At 37.1% G+C, this 18044-nt stretch overlaps 1 protein-coding gene across 3 annotated transcripts in view; it reads left to right on the top strand.

The window, feature by feature from the left end:
• The window catches only part of MBP (myelin basic protein), a 144561-nt gene that overhangs the window by 33498 nt on the left and 93019 nt on the right, over positions 1-18044 (top strand). For all 3 annotated transcript variants that reach the window (XM_060774957.2, XM_060774956.2, XM_060774958.2), the window contains exon 2: positions 10941-11010. In XM_060774957.2, coding sequence (XP_060630940.2) covers positions 10963-11010 — 48 coding nt within the window. In that variant the 5' untranslated portion in view covers positions 10941-10962. The remainder of the gene's footprint in view (positions 1-10940; positions 11011-18044) is intronic.

Here is an 18044-nt window from a genome sequence, read left to right as displayed (position 1 = left end):
ACAAATGTGAGAAAGAAATGTTTTCAACTTCACTTCATGTGTTACCGGTTGGTAGGGCTAAATTAAAATTTGACAGATTTTACATTTTAAGGGATTCAGTGAAAACCCATTTGAAAAGCTTCAGTCAAAACAAAAACTTCAGTTCCTCATGTTTTTGGCATAAGCCGGATGGAACTAAATGGCTTATCTGAATCACACTGCAAAAAAGGAAGTGCATCAAGGATATGTGGCTTTGCATAAATACCAAGCAATTAATGTTCTCACTCAATGCTGCAAACAGGAATTGGTATGGTTTCTGCTAGTCTGATATTTTTATAAAAATCCATTTAAAAATCATTTAGTGTAATTATTATTCCATAACAAATGTGATAAATTATTGCACAAGAACACTATGTAAAAACAAATAGAAACATTTAAAGTGCCTACCAACTCATATATGAATAAATAATTAAGAAAATATTTGTTTAGTGATAAATTCACAGTGAATAAACAGAGTTAACTGCAAAGTGGTTATTTCCTGGGAAACCAAGGTTTAAGTTATCATAATGACAGCATGTTTTTGTACACAAATGCACTACATACTCCACTCTAGAACATACGTCTCTGGAATATAAAAAATTGTCATTCATTGGCTTGCGAGTTTCCCTGACTATGTTCTAACTCTGTTACCATTTCTGTATTGTGTTGCTTGTATACAGAAGTTCACCTATGGTTTGGTTTTTGTTTTTACATTTTTTTTTCTCTGTGAATTTGTATACAATGTTTTTTCTATATATGCAGTTTTGTGTGCATTGCCTGCATTCACTAAAATGAGTTATGTGCATTTTTAGACTTGTGTGTTTAAATACTTTGAGATGCTTGCTTTTTGCTTGGTTTGGATTTTATAGCAAACCTTGCAGATTTCTGAGGTAATTGTTTTATTTCACTGGCAGTCTTGGGAGGTTGTGGCAATATCTCCTTTCAGTTAATACGGAAGAAAAGAAGTAAGTAGAATCCCCATAGATAGCATCAAAGAGTTGGTTGTCTTTTTGTCATAGGAGATTCTGCATGTTGACTTTTACCTGTAAAACTTTTGACCACTATGTATGTCCTCTGTAGATATTTTCTAGGGACTCTTCGACACAGATGTATAAAATCTCACATGATCTGCTTTGAACTGGATTATATGGCAGTGTGGACTCAGATAACCCAGTTCAAAATAGATATTGCAGATTATATGCCTTGATATTCTGACTTGCATGGCTGTGTGAAAGGGCCCTAGATCTTTCATTTCAACTCTGTGATATTCTTGGACTAAAAGTCCTCATTTCAGTCTAGGAACTTACCCAAAGTGGATACTGTAGTTGTCTCATTATGAAATCATTGAGATGGTCAACTCTTCACGTGAGGTTTTCTTGAGAAACCTTTAACCTGTGGAATCCTGACAAATGGGGATGAGGAAGTGAGCTTGGCTCTATTATTCCCCACATACTAATTGGAAAGTCACTGTTTTTCAGACTAGATTGTAGTCACTATTCCTCTCAAACTTATGCAAATGTTCTAGTCTTACTCCATACTAGCCCATCTGTCTTTGCAATTTTTTTCTTCAAGGTGGAGCAAAAGATGAAGAGAGTGGCTTTCTTAAAAACTGTTTCATTTACTTGTGGCTGAGTGGGGATTTAAAACCAAACTTCTGCAGCTGAAGTCTAGTACTCTGTCAACATTGTCTGCCAAATATTTTTCTTTGACTTCTCCCCAGACTCTAAAAGTTCAAAGGTGACAGTTTCACCATATAGTATCCATGTGCAGTGGCTTAGTCTGAAAGACAGTGACTTTCCAATTAGTATGTGGGGGGAGGGAAGGAATGGCAATTCTGCAGTACAGAGATATAGCTTTCTCAGTTTTGAAAGGAATTGTTCTGCAGGTACCATCTAGAAACAGGAGTAATATATTTATAAAACAATGCATTATGCAATCATAGGAAATATTTGTGGTTTGGAAAGTGTTAGTTGAAGCAAAGACTACAACATCTGCTAAATCTGAACAAATATCAATCTGAATATATTTGTTTGATTAGCAATTATCTTTATTGAAAGATAATTGATGTTCCTTAACTAGCTTATTGCTCCATACCAATATAGCAATACAGCACAACACGTGTATCCATAGTTGTGGCAGTGGTGGGGGAAAAAAGGCATGTGTGCCAGAAGGGGCATGCAGCTCCCTCTCTCCTCGCACATGAGTCGTCACCTACTCCACCCCACTCACTTTCCCTCTTGTTCACCCATCGCCTCCCCACTGCTTCTCCCCCCCCACTCGCCATCCCCAAGTGCCCAACACACACACACACACACACACACACACACACACACACCAGTTTGGGCAGTCCACCGTCATTGCCATACAGGATACATCCCAAAACTCATTGTGAATACCTGAAACCATGGACAGTAGCAAACCCTATTATTTCAATTATACTTGGGCTGGAAGCATATCATATTATTACACTGGAGGACTAAAGAGGCTCCCAAGCACTTCTGGGTGAGATATTTTTGGATCCATGGTTGAGTGGACCATATTATATATGTTATTAGCTTTTTGCAAGAGGCTGGGAAACTGCAAAGGTATACTGGCATGAATTCATGATTGAAGTTTTATCGGTTTTTAAGACTAATTTCCATGTGTATGTTTATTACTTGATGACCAACATCAGGTAGCAATGATGGCATTGGCTGGTGACAATTATGATAGAGAGACAAATCTGTTCAAACAGATAAACCCTTCTTGACTTTAAGGTTCATCGTTTTGAAGTTCAGACTAAAATCCAAAATGGTTTCATTGGTTATCGGCAACCATGGCCAAGTAGTAATTTGCAAAGTAGTCAGTTCAAATCTCTCTGTATGTGCTGCCCAAGGAAAGAAAAAAGGTAATAAAGAGCTTTGCTACAATTCTTCACTCTAGGCTATGTTTGTTCTGCACCCTATGCATGTTTCTGTGCATGTCTGTTTCATGTTTGGCTGTCTGCTTACAACCCAATGAGAAATGTAACATTTAGGCCCCTTCTACACTGCCATGTAAAATCCAGATTATCTGTTTTGAACTGAAGTATATGGCAGTGTGGAAGGGGCCTAAGTCTTTATATATCTGGCATTCAATTTCATTGGAATAGTGTCCCACTCAATAATAAAATAATGGATTTTCAGTTTAATGGAAACGGTATTATTGAAAAATTAAATTCCCTTTTCTTGTTTTAGGATTTATTTAAACCTCCAACAGTATATTGTGCAGATAAAATAGAATAAAAGGGTAACTGGTGTGAAATAAAAAAGGCTTATTAGTTATCTTAGAAATAAATAGACTTGTAGCTGACTTGCATATTAGCGTGGAAATAACTAATGGGCCTATTCTTTTCAAGATGATTTTGGAAAGAGTCAGTGTTCTGATTGACTGTCTCATACCCAGCTGTGGTTTCTTGGATGAAAACATGAATATATTCTGCAATGTTCTCTTTCGCTATTCATTTCTCACACATATTTCTATCTGAAATAATCTTGGCTTTCCTTATTTGCACATATTTTTATTTGAAAATATGTGTGAATAAGGAGAGCCAAGATTGTTTTAATGAATGGGTAATATTCATCCAGATATCTTGAGATATATTTTTCTTAGCATTTCAAGTGCTAAAGTAGTTTACAGACATATTCTCACTGTTCATTAGAACTAACAGTGTTAAAGAAAGGCTCCATATTCACAGTCAGCCCTCCATATTCACAGGAGTTAGGGACACACAACCCCTACAAAAGTATATATATATATATATATATATATATATATATGTCCACTGTCTTTTTTAACTTGAGAGAACAATATTCTAGGAATTTGTAGCTGAGACAGTTGGAGCTGGGTATCATTCCATGACTAACTGCTGAGGAAAGTTAACCCTAGGATCCTGCTAAAGAACTTAGAAATACCTAAAGCGATATTTATTTATTTATTGCTCATGAGTAGGGAAGCCGCAGAAGAGGCTGTAGCAATTATAGCAATCCATGAATAATGCAATCCATGAATGCTTGTCCCATAAATGTGGAAGGATGACTGTATTCTTGCAATTGGAAATGTGGGGACTGAGGTAGATACAGTAGAAGGAGAGCTTGCTGAAAGTGAACTCTTTCAGCCAAGATTTGAATTGGGGTTTTCCTGGTTCACCAAATGAAACTCCAAGGTTTATCATCACCTCAAAACTTGCTTCAGTGAAAAAAAAAAACAATCGGTGGGAACAGATGACTTTGCCATATTGAAAAACAGATGACTTTGCCATATTGAAAAACAAATTTAGAGCAAATCAACAAAAGCCATATGGCCCAAGACTAATCCAGATTGGAGTGCTCTGGATTAACATTGCCAGCTTCCATGCTTCTGTGATACTGGGAGGATGTCTGTACTGGCTTGCTCTGCTTCGCTGTGGTGGTGGTGGGAGAAGGAGCCCACACCATTCAGTGGAGATTAATCTGGTTTGGCACTGCTGAGTAGCCATCCTTACCATTTCTGTCTTGTTGCCATCATAGTGTTATAGTGTTGTCATAGCTTCACAGTTTTCCTGGTCATTGCTTGTCACCTTTGCCAATGCTTCCCAAAGTACCAACACAACCTGGGGGGGCGGGGGTGGAGAGAGAGAAAGGATCACTTCCTTCCTTCCCTTCTGAGTCATATTAGTACTTTGAATTGGCAAAGGCAAAAAGTAATAATTAGGGCCACTTTGGGTCTCAGTGGCCAGTGAAACAATGGCAACAAGACGATGAAGCTAACTGCCACACCTTGTTCTCAGGAAACGAAGCCCAGGCAAAGCAGGAAGGCTGTGTAAACAGTGATGGCCAACTCTGAACAGAAAATGGTCCAACTGTTTAAACTTCCCCAAAGTGCAAGGAAGCTCAGGAGCTTTGGGGAAGCTCTGTGATATCTCCCAACTTTGGCAAATGTGGACCAACTTTGGCTGATGTGCATTGAATGGCTTTACCTGGCATAGGGTTGGGGCGGTGGTGAATCGACTCCATATGTCTATAGATACCATGGTGCATTCATCCCCACCCTGAGTTATTTGGCCTGTGTAGATGAGCCCTCTGTTTCCATTTTGCATTCTTTTCACAGAGTCAGCTGGTAGTTTCCATGTACCATATATATTCGACCCAAATATAAGCCAAGGCAACTAATTTTACCACTAAAAACTGGGGAAACGGATTGACTTGAGTATAAGCCAAGGCTGGGAAATGCAGCAGCTACTGGTAAATTTCAAAATAAAAATAGATACCAATAAAATTACATTAATTGAGGCATCAGTAGTTTACATTTTTTGAATATTTACATAAAACCATAATTTAATATAAGACTGTCCATCTCTGATTAAACCGTGGTTTTAACCTTCTTCAATGTAAATGTGCTTACGTTTCCTGCCAATAATAATAGAGTAAAATGATAAATGTAATAATAATAATAATAGTAAATATAATAACAATAACAACAACAGAGTAAATAATAAATAACATTGACTCGAGTATAAGCCAAGGGGGAGTTTTTCAGCCTAAAAAGGGGCTGAAAAACTAAGCTTATACTTGAGTATATACAGTATTCTGATTTTTAGTCCAAACCTTAAAGGAGTGTGGGGATAGAGGTGAGCACCTTGAATAGTTTCTTTAAACTTTGAGATAAAACTTCTAGCAAATGGATAGCTCCTCTGACATGGAAGACACTAGCAGCCTGTGACTGTTTTTGATCTGTTTGTCTTTCTTCAGCATTTTAAAAAGACATCATTTTCTGCCCTTTATTTCATCTCAGTTACTTTCAAAAACGCTTTAGCTTGTGACAGCCATTTTCTCTTGGGATTCCCTTGCATTTCAGAGAGTCAGCATTTTTCATTCACTGTGGAGAGCATAACCTTTTAAAAAAATTACTGGAAGTAGTTAAATGTCAGTAAAAATGGCATGGTTTTTCATGTGCTGCCAGTTGTTTTCAAATTATTGATGTTTTAATAGCACTCCTGTATCCTATAAAGAGTGGGAGTTAACTGCTCTTGATTGATCTTTATTATTTCTTGTCTGCTAACTTCCAGAAGGGGTTTGTCATGTATTAGTGGGGTAAATTATATTAATCAGCCACACTAGTATTCAGCAGTCACAGTCTGAGGATGAATGGAATTCAGAGAACTCACTAATGCTCTCAGTTAACTTGCGGTATGATGGCATTTACTATTAAAAATTAATTATAAGTAATTCTACTGTCTGCTTTTGTGGGATTTGTCATTTGAGGAAGCCAATGCAAGTATCGCTGGAAACCTTCAAGAATCTTTAGTGCATTTTGTTCCCATCAACACAGCTGCAAAACAATTTGCCAAAGGATCCTCCCATCTTTACTTGCTTGAATCCTTGGTTTATATATAGATCTTAAATTCACAAATTGCATTTTAGGTACACATTGTTAAAAAAGGTTATGAATGGATCTTAAAAAGAGAGAGAAATTTAAATTAATACAGTTTGAGTATCCCTTATCCAGAATTTTACACACACACACACACAGGTATTTCAAAATGAATCAGTCATTAAATCTGAAATCCAAAACACTTCTGGTCCCGAGCATTTTGGATAAGGGATAGTCAGCCTGGATTTCATTTCTGATTAAATTTTCCTTCTCAGGAAAAAAACATAACTTCTCATTAAAGTAGTCAAAATTATGCTGTTCAGTTACTTTCCAGTTAACAACCAGTGTTATCAGATGAATAGGATCTAACTTATGGAGCTTACCTGTTTAATTTCTAGTTTGTTGTCTTCCTTACAGCATTAAAAAAAATAAAACAGTATGGCTGATTTTAACAGAATTCTTAGGAGTATAAAGTGTAAACCATGTAACTCAAATTGGTTTTGTAGCCTAAGACTGCTTCCCTTATAATATTGACTTAGTAGTCTGTTTTGTCATAGTCAAAGGAACTTAATCCTGAAGAGCCACGGTGGTGCAATGGGTTAAACCCTTGTACCAGCTGAACTGGTGACCTGAGGTCAGCAGTTCAAATCCATAAGACGGGCTGAGCTTTCATCTGTCAGTTCCTGCTTCCCATGTGGGGACATGAGAGAAGCATCCCACAGGATGATAAAATATGTGGCCGTCCCCTGGATAACATCCTTGCAGACGGCCAATTCTCTCAATCCAGAAGTGACTTGCAGTTTCTCAAGTCGCTTCTGACACGAAAATATATGATTAGAATTGGGCTATTGCCTTCTATTTGTCCTGGCCAAGTCCTGCACTTGCAAGATACTGTGTATATGCTTGTATAAGTTGTATTTGAAAGGTTTGAAGGCTAAAATGGTGGGTTTTGATATGACAAATGGATAGGTTAAGGGTTATTTCGCATAAAGGAGAAAGCACCAATGCTGCCTCAGAGGATCATCTACCTGGTTGTTACTGCCATTTAAACGTTATATTGTGATTCTTAGCATAGTACCTGGGGCAAAATCATAGATGTTGACTAATGGGTGGCCTTCAGTTGTAGGAATTGTTACAAAGCCATCAGAACAGAGAAAGAGGAAACAAAATACAGGCAGTCCCCAAGTTGCGAACATCTGACTTACAAATGACTCCTTGTTAATAATAATGATGATGATAATAATAATAATAATCATCATCATCATCATCATCTTTATTTATATCCCGCTCCATCCCCCCAGGGGGACTCAGGGTGGCTTACATGAGGCCACGCCCATCAGTACAACAAACACAATATTACACAAAAACATAACAAAATGAGAAAATAAAATACATAAAATGCAAAACCAATATAATCGATGACACAGCAATATAAATCAAACAATGAAACACAAGGGAATTTCACTGGGTGGGGCCAAATTCAAGGATAAAATCTAAAATTTTAAAATTTAAAACACTGGGAGATAGGGCAGTGCAAAAATTGTCAGGAAGGGGGATCCGAGGATGAGGAAGGATTCAATTGCACGAACCATAAAATAAAGTGCTTCTGAGGTCATTTTATGTAGAGTTTGGTCAGGGAGTGTCTTACATTCAATCATTGAAGGCACATTGGAATAACCAGGTTTTCAGGTTCCTCTTGAAGATTGCCAGCGTGGGGGCTTGCCTAATATCTCTGGGGAGTGAATGGGGCTGAGACAATAGGAATTGAGAGAAATCTACCCCTAGGAAGGGAAATTCACTCCTGAAAGAATTATCATGGGGAAAAGGTATCTCCACTGAAGCTTTCTCACCAATCCTTGTTTCCACAACAAGCCAGATTTTTCAAAATCCAATTATCATAGGGACAGGAGGTGAGGTGAAATTTTCTGAACAGGGACACAGACAACAAAACAAACACCACAGGGATGCTAACCCTTCCCTATGCTATCCAAAGCTTGTATGTATGTATGTATGTATGTATGTATGTATGTATGTATATGCCAATGAAGATATTCCAACATTTGAAACACTTCTGGTCCAGTGCATTTTGGATAAGGGATACTCAACTTGCATTCACCAAGAGAAATTATATCAGCATTTAAAGCATATATGTACATAATGAGATATATTGTGGATAAGACCCAAGTCTAAACACATGATGCATTTATGTTTCATATGCATCCTTCACACATAGTCCAGAAGGTAATTTTACATGCAATATTTTTAATAATATTGTGCCTGATGCGTTTCTGTACACTGAACCATCAGAAAGCAAAGGGGGTCACTGTCTCAGCCACCCATGTGGACAGTTTTGGATTTTAGAGTATTTGGGTTTTTGGAATTCCAAATAAGGGATACCCAATCTATTCTTGGATAGACCACTGCCTGTGTATTCCTTATCTTCCTTCAACTTAAAATTTTGAGAGACTTTTTAAAGTGGCAGAAACTATCAATAGCCCATCTTCCCTTCCCTTCTCATTTCAAGGTTGAAAACTACCAAAATATCAGATAGTACACATGGTGATTGTGGTTTTGTCACCAAGGCACACCAATTTTCTTTATTTTGGGGGGAGGGATCTGTTTATTCCCCTATGGGCAAAATTATTGTCAGTAATAACTGAAATCTATGTGCCTTATACACTTGAGATTTGTAAGCCATAATATTCAATAGAATCTTTTGACGCTATTCCGTGTTGTTGTGACATCCAAATAAATTTTGGCTCTTCAAAATATGCTCACCATATGTTTCACTACCCACAATAAATACATGTGACTTCAAGCTGCTGCCAAGTTGGCAGATTTTGACATTCTTGCTGCTGTTTTGTTTTGCCAGAGCGTATACAGATTTGGAACTAAAGCTTTTTTTAAAGGATAGTGAAACATATTGAACTTAAAGATGAACAATTTTAAATGACCATATACTAAGCAGCTAATAGGAGGGCATAAAAGCCAAAAACTGCAAATTGCTTGTTCTTTGATTTAAAATTATTCTATTTTTCACAGCCAAGCCTATGCAATTGTCTGCCTAAAATATCTTGATCGGTCTTGGGCACCTTGACTTTGAGAATATCCATGAGTCTCTTAGTCATTCATTTCCACCACTGCCAGCCAAATATGGAAACCTATTACTAATGGAAATCCTTCCTAGTTCTCTCTGGAAAAAAAGGCACAGACTTTTGCTTTCATGTGAAGAGGTGCATCTCCACTGTAGAATTACTGCAGTTTGACACTTTAACTGCCATGGCTCAAAACTGTGGAATCCCAAGAGTTGTAGTTTTGGTAAAGAAGGCTTAATACCTTGGAAAACCTGATCTCCCATGATTCCATAGCATTGAGCCATGCAGAAGTGGTGTCAAACGGCATTAATTCTAGATTATCGATTCATCCAGAGTGGGGGTTTGACTGCTTTGTTTCTCAAAAATGGTTATGAATTTCCAGTTACTTCTGTTTTTTTTTTTAAATGTTTGGGAAAGAAACCCACATTTTTAGCGAGGTTCCCCATGTGTCAAGATCAGTGGCTCTCAACCTGTGGGTCCCCAGATGTTTTGGCCTTCAAGTTCCAGAAATTCTAACAGCTGGTAAACTGGCTGGGATTTCTGGGAGTTTGTAGGCCAAAATACCTGGGAACCCACAGCTTGAGAACCACTGGTCTAAATCTTGCTTATTAATATTCTGTCTTTGAAAAAGTAGGGCATTACATTCTTGCAAAATAAGTAAGAATTAAATAGGACTTTAAGATCATCTAGGGAGGCCCTGCTCTCGATCCTGCCTTTGTCACAAGTATGTCTGGCAGGGACGAGATACAGCGTCATCTCAGTGGTGGCCCCTTGGCCTTGCCCTCCTTAGGAATATCAGATCAGCCCCCTCCCTTTTAACATTCTGAAAAAAGTCAAGACTTGGCTTTTTGAGCAAGGGTTTGCAAATGCAGTGTAACAGACATAGGAAAATGTAACAAACTGTTATATGTTTTTATTGATCTTGCTATGGTTTTGTATTATATGTTAATGTTTTAATCGTATTTTATGGTATTGTGGGCATTGAATTGTTGCCTCTGTAAATCGCCTTGAGTTGCCTGCGGGCTGAGAAGGGCGGTATACGAATATAGTAAATAAATAAATAAATATGTCTCTAATTTAAATTGAATTTAAGTGCTACCATTTACATTGGTTACCATTAATACATATTGTTGTACATGGAAATATAGGAGCTGTCTTATACCAAGTGAGATCATTGGAACATGTAATTCAATATTGTCCAAACTGATCAGGGGCAACTTTCCAGAGTTCCAAGCCAGAAGATTTTTCAATTCACTTGGGAGACATCAGAGATAAACCAATGCAGAATGTATTCTTCTGCAGAGCAACTGTCCTTTCACAGGGCATTTCATATAGGCCATGTCATTCATTCATTCATTCATTCATTCATATAGAGTAGAATTTAGGAGATGGTGGCAAACTGCTTGACTCTAGAACCATTGTGATTTTGCTGACTACATTTGTTTTATATTTTTGTAGTTCTGGAAGAAATTGAATTGCCATGGGGAACCAGACTGGAAAACGAGATCATAGTACTGAGAAATTAAAGGTAAGTGGAACGACTTTGCTTAAAAATAGTCTTAAAGAACAACAGGTTGCTGAGAGTTTGGTTGCTATTGAAGTTCATGGTTGGCCAGTTTTGTCCTTTTGATTCAGCACATTTCAAAGGCCTCTATATCATACATGTAGGGGGATTAATGGAATCAGGAGTAAGCAGTGCACAATTTTAAATATTATATTTGACTTGCCACCTGATTTGATTAAAATTAAACACCAGATCGACTTCAATTTCCAAAAAAACCCCTCATGGTGGGCAATGGAAAGTCAGTATTATATGTCCTTCTCGTTGTTCATGTATGGGCAACTCTCCCATACACCGTCCGTTTGATTACTTTAATATCCACTATCAACGCTCATTTTGAGGGGTTTGTTATAGTAATTGAATGATGCCAACCATAGCACTGATTTTATTTAAGACAAGCAAAAAAGGGGCTTGAGGCAGGTTTCAGTTTTGAGTGTTTTACTTCTTTAACTTTTTTTCTCCTTCAAAGGTGAATAAGTTGTCTGTCTGGTTTTCCCAGATATTTCCATCTATTGCAGAACACAGCCTCTTCACTCGCATGTGATGTTTTTGAGAGCTCAGTGTTCAGAACGAAATAATTCTTTACTGGAAAGGGAACAAATGTTCACAGATGAGCATTAGACATACTAGGTTGGATCCAACCTGCCAACGTGTTCTGTTGATTACATTGAGACATAGGGTATGACTAACTGAATTTGGATTCAGTCCTTTGAAGAGATCCAGTGCCTTGATTCAGAAATGTATGAGTCCTCCTAATCTGCTGTATTCAAGGCAATTTACGTTCCTCAGAATCATTCTTTTCATTTGGTTTCAGGGTGTACATTTTTGATACAGTATTTATTTATCTGCCTATACTTGATAGGCTAATCAACATATTTCTTCTCTTAGCATTTCCACAAACAGAGGTTTCCTAATGAGAGGTTCAATAATAATAATAATAATAATAACAACAACAACAACAACAACAACTTTATTTTTGTATCCCGCCACCATCACCCCGGGGGGAACTCGGCACAGCTTAAATGGGGACTAAGCCCAGTCAGACAAAGTTAAAATATGACACAATAAAAATACATATAACAACATCATAAAAACATAATTAAAACGTAACAAAGAGATCTGCAGTAGCTATCTCTGGGTGCATCTACTGTAGAAACAAAGCAGTTTGACACCACTTTGTCCACTCTTTGACAGAGAAAGCTAACTACCTTATAAAGCTACAACTCCCATGATCTCGTAACATTGAGCCATGATAGTTAATATGGTCCAAACTACTTAGATTCTACAATATGGATGTGTTCTTTGTCTTTATTTATTACCTTCGATTTTTTTCAGGCATTGACATCACACAAAGGGCACAGCGATTAGCATTAAATGCCGCATTGAGCAACCATGTATTAGAAAGATGCAAACTGATTCTATAAAAACTACCTTTTCCCTAAAGAAACACAAACAAAAGTTGACCATCCCTACTGCATGCATTGGTTTTCATACAGAAATCTCATATTTGTGTATAGGTCAAATTTCTACCATGCTTTCTGAACACACATATATCACTTAGGGAAGTTTATAATTGAAATCACAATGTCACAAAGTAAAATATAGGATAACATTTTAAAAATCACAAAAAACCCCATAAGAAATAATTACAGGTGCATGAATATGCATTATGTTATTACTCATTGATGAAATTTCATGGTATAAAACTGTATGAAGGCAGTATTGGTTCTTTATATAAAATGTGAAAAATGTCCTGTGTTGTACCCATTCTGATGTCTGTATGTGTTATGTAGGCAACTCTGTGAAGTGTGGAGGAAGACAAAGTGTTTTTCTCACAGCAGTTGTACATTTGATAGCTTCCTCTCAGCCAGTTTTGTAACTGTACCAAAAGAAAAAAAATTAGAGAAGACAAAAAGAAATGTTATTGCAAAACAGGAAGTAACAGTGCTATTGTGGTTTAAGGCTACAACACTGAGATAGTGGAAAACATAAGAGGGAGAAATATTTTCCTGCATTCATCTTTCAGTATTGTACGGACAGACAACCCAATATATTAAGTTGCTATCTTCCTATTTCCTGGTCAGATTTTGACTTGTCCCACACAGGTGATAGGTCAACAACATCCACTGCATTCAAAAGCAGCAAACTAGCTTGGTGATGCCTCACACAATCTATGTGCATAAATTGCCTTGCAGGGATACCAGAATTTGATGATAACTTGATTTCCTTTCCCCTGTAAGGCCTCTTTTCCTTTAAATTCACTTGCCATATCATTTGCCCAACCTTTTGATCTGAATAAAGTGAGCCCAGTATAAAGATATGTCTGCATTAGAGTTCTTCTACTTCTGGTTCAGTGCTGTACTTCTTAAGAATTAGTACAGGAAATAATTTCTATAAAATAACAACAGTGTGGTGCCAGATCAAAAACATAGATTGAGAATGATCCATTCGTTTGCTTGCTTATTATTCCTACGGACTGTCATGCTGACTGACCTATGGCACCTTTGTCATAGAGTTTTCTTAGCAAGGTTTATTCAGCAGAGATTTGTCATAGCTTTCTTCTGTGGCTGATTTGTCCAAGGTCATCCATGGTTGAGTGGAGACCCCCCCCCCCCCGGTTTCCTAGATTCCTAGTCCAGCATTTAAACCACTGTACCATTCTGTCTCTCCTTAAATGCTGTATATGTGTGCCTATATGTGTATGTCTTCAAGTTGTGTGTTGACGTATGGTGACCCTATGAATTTTATAGGCCATTCTTAGGTAAAGAGCATTCAGTTAAAGCAACACTTGAACTTAGGATACAACTTTTCCCAGAGGGTGGGGAGAAAAACTGAAGGACACAAATCAGAGATAAGTGTAGAACTGGTAAGGTTAAAAAAAAATAGGACATATCAAATCAAGAGAAAATTTAAGTGGAATATCATTAACTGTTTCTTCTATTTAACCGTGCAGGATTGTTATTGAGAACTGTATCATTCTACTTCTGTTTACAGTAATAATAAATATAAAAAAGGTAAAAAAAAGTGCTCAGAGGTGGTTTGCTAGTTCCTTAATTGCTATTAAAGCAAGATCTGCCTTGCTCTTTTGGCTGGACATACAGTCCAAGGAAAATTCAAGCAGGTAAATATTAATAATGACATTCTACTAAGAAATGAGCCAAAGAGAAGACTCCCCAGATTAGAACTTCCACCCCACCCCACCAATGGTCTGGTTAATGCAGTGCTTCCCAACCTTTTTTTAACCAGGGACCATTTGACCAGGGACCACTTTGTCCAGAGACCACTCTCCAACATTAGTGCCAAAAGGGTTACAAATCAGTTTTTGGTCAACTTTAGATTTGTTTTGGGGTGTTGTTTCAGATAGACCACATCAGCTCTGTTTCTGAACCAGAACATATGCCATGGTCAGTGTCAGGGAAAAAGTGGCAGGTGGCACAAAAGGAGCGGAAATAAAATAAAATAAATGAAGAGGAAGGAGGCTCATGGACCAGATTTTCATCCTCGCAGCCCACTGGTGATCTGCAGCCCACAGGTTAAAAACCACTGGGTTAATGGATGTGGAAAGGTAAAACTACAAGGAGAGTTTTCCATCTTGTTCTTCTCCGTGTCAGACAGCTTATATATTTAAACATAATCTGAGCATTTTGTGTAAGAGATCATTCAGATATAGAGTCTTCCATCTTCATTCCAAAATGGTAAAGTCTAGGAGTGATATACATCAGAGGTAAGCAAAGTGACAGAATTGGTTCTTTTCCACAGATGCCAGATATTTTAACCATTTTTCCTTTGAACTGGTTTGAGGTCTGAAAGGAATGGTTGCCTTCATGATATGTGATACTTTAGCATAGGCTAGTAAAAAAGCTTAGGAACATAATGTTGAAGACATTTTATAAACATTTTATAGTTTCTGACTTGGTCCAGAAATGCAGCTAGCAACTTATTGAGCGTGCAGCTTGTTTCTATTCACTTTCCCAAACATTGAGACAACAATATTTAAAACAATTCTAAACCAAATTGATAACACTTAGTCATTTAGGCAATAGCGTGTCTATGTGGCCCATTTCTGACAGCAATATTTCTTATTCTGATATATTTTGTGGCTGCTTCTGGTGCATCTGGAAATCCATGCCTACGGAGACCTCAGATTTTCATGGCTGGAATCACTGAGTTGCGGTGAGTTTTCCAATGACCTCACAGCCTCTGAGGATGCCTGCCATAGATGTGAGTGAAACATCAGGAGAGAATGGTTCTGGAACATGGCTATATAGCCCAGAAAGCACACAGCAACCCAGAAGTATGTCTGCTTGATGCAATCACTAACTGAAAATTACATGAAGGAATTTTACTTTTATCAAGATTGAGGAAGTCACAGTGATGACCTCTCATATTTGCTTTTTAAGAGTGGTCTTCTTGAAGTGATCGCTGAAATAAACTATAGTAGTAAGCATGCCACACAGCTAACCTTAGTGAAAGCCCAGTAGTTAAGTCTAATTATCTGAGAGTGCCTCTATGGGGAACAAAGAAAATAGTTCACTGATTTGTCAGTGCCACTTCTGTTTGCCAGCTAAACACTAAATATTTTTCACTTCGATAAGGACTCTTCAAATTTTTAAAAACCCACTTAACATGTTGGAAGAGAAGTGTGCTTCAACCACCATTAGCTCACACATCAAACAGGTTTATTAAGGTTTGTTTTTTTTTACTTGTACAATATGAGCCAAAGACAAGTGGCCTGGGAAACCTGTAGACAGTTTAATCCAGTACTATCTAAAGCAGTTTACCTAACCGCAGGAAAGAGTGTATACTCTGTGCTTTTAAAAAAAAAACAAAAAAAACTTTTAAACATCCCCATGCAGGAAATTCACTTCTGTCCCATCTTCAACAGCCTATATATCGAGTTTATGCAACTCAATCCATTTTCCAAAACAATTCATACCAATTTTTTTCTTATCTTCTGGTCATGGGATATTAATGGGTCATTTACGAATGCTCAAACTGAAACATTATTAAGCATGAGGGGGATAATGGCATTAATCAGTAAATATACATTATGTCAAAACTTTTAAATACATTATGTCAAAAATTTTAAGTGTTTTTTCTATTGTGGGTATTGTTTTTGAGGTCCTTAGTAACCTCAACACCTAACCATTGTTTTTCTTAATATGGGTTAAAATCTGGCACTATATTAGGACATACTTACACATAATGTGCAATTGGTAGTTCATGTAATTGATTTTTTTTTCACATGAGAACACTGAACACAACATTCTTGTATTAATGTACTAATTGAAATATGAGGGAATTGTTTTGCAAAGCAAGTGTAGAGCTGCATATCAAGTATTGTGTTGTGTACTTTCAAGTCACGTTTTACTTAAGACAGCCCTATGGGTGGACATGTCATGGGATTTTCCTGAGCAGATTTATCCAGTGGAGGTTGAGAGAAAATGTAACTTCTTCAAGGGCACTCAGAGGGTTCATGTCTGAGACGGGATTCACATCCTGGTCCTAGTCCAACAATGAAACCATTTATACCATACCAGTTCTGTCTTCCACTAAAAGTGTATCAATAACATTAAAATTCCCTAGCCTATCAGAGGAAAATATATATCTTCTGATTGTTTTCCGTTTGACAAGATCTTATCTTTCTTTAAAATGTGATATAGATGTCAGAATTGCAAGATTCACCTCCATTGCCATCCAAATGAAGTAGTCTCTTAATTTAGTTTTCTAACTACAATTGGTCTTCTGTTTTGATGGATTCTGAATCCATAGATTCACCAATCTATAGGTTTAAAATATTCAACATTTTCCCCCAAAGGGCAAACTTTGATTTTGTCATTTTATATAAGGGATACCATTTTGCTATACCATTGTATATAATGGGACTTGACCATCTGTGGATTTTAGTATCCAAACCCCAGCTCATACCAAGAACCCATTATTACTTGATTGTAAATTACCCAGATGTTCAGTTCAGAAAGAAACAAGCAAGAAATTCTGTGTTCTCATCTGGAGACCAATTAAGCAAGGGGCAGAGTGTGGTAATGGGTAAAATGCACCCCTTGCTTATTTTGAAGACCACTCTGGACCATGTCTTTCCTAAAAATGGAGAATTGCTTTTCATATAATTTATTGCCCTCCAATTTTTTTTTTCTAAACCAGGAATGGATTTCTTTCCTTCTCGCTTCATTTTTTAATGTTTGGGGCAGTTCAAATAATCTCCATATGATCACTTAACCCTGGTTTAAAATGTGTTAAAATCTAATGAAAGAGTGTGTTAGAAATACATTCTTCATTTAGATTACATGATAAATGAAGGGTTGGATATTAAATAGATTTCTCACAGTTTTAGGTATTTTCTTTGTCAGGCTGTTACCCAGCAGGCCTAATGAGCGTAACTTGATTAATGATATTTGAGGAAATATGTTTTTAAAAAACCATACTGCCTTCGAAAGAATAATTCTTAGACTTTGGAACAACATATAGCAAGCATGCACCCTGTTCTCCCCGACATGCCTTCAGTTAATGTAACCATTCATTTTTATAAGAGAAAAAATGAATAATTGCAGATCCACAATGTGACAATCTAGTACTGAAAAAGTCCCCAATTACATCATTTTCTGGACAAGAGACAGTTCTATCTGTGCAGAAAATAATATAATGTATTTATTTCTGTACATAGACTGTTTTCTTCATGGAAAATGCTGTTTTCTGCACTGAAAAAAAGTGTTCTATGCACAAAACAACCACATGCAAATGTTACCCAGAGTAAGTTCTGAATTGCACAATTCTTCTCATCAGAATTTCTCAGAACACAAAATGTTTTTTTGTAAAGAAAAGAAAAGAAAGAAAGAATTTTTTTGCACTCCAGCCTTGGGGCACCCTTTCACCCATCACAACACCAGATTCCAGTAGTTTCTAACTACAGCAGTTAGAAAAGCATGTAAATAAAATAAAATAAAATAAAAAGGGCATTTCCCAAACAGCAGTAGAAAAGGTGC

The sequence above is a fragment of the Anolis sagrei genome, chromosome 4 (assembly GCF_037176765.1).
Source record: "Anolis sagrei isolate rAnoSag1 chromosome 4, rAnoSag1.mat, whole genome shotgun sequence".
NCBI lineage: Eukaryota > Metazoa > Chordata > Lepidosauria > Squamata > Dactyloidae > Anolis > Anolis sagrei.
This window is presented reverse-complemented; position numbering and strand designations above follow the sequence as displayed.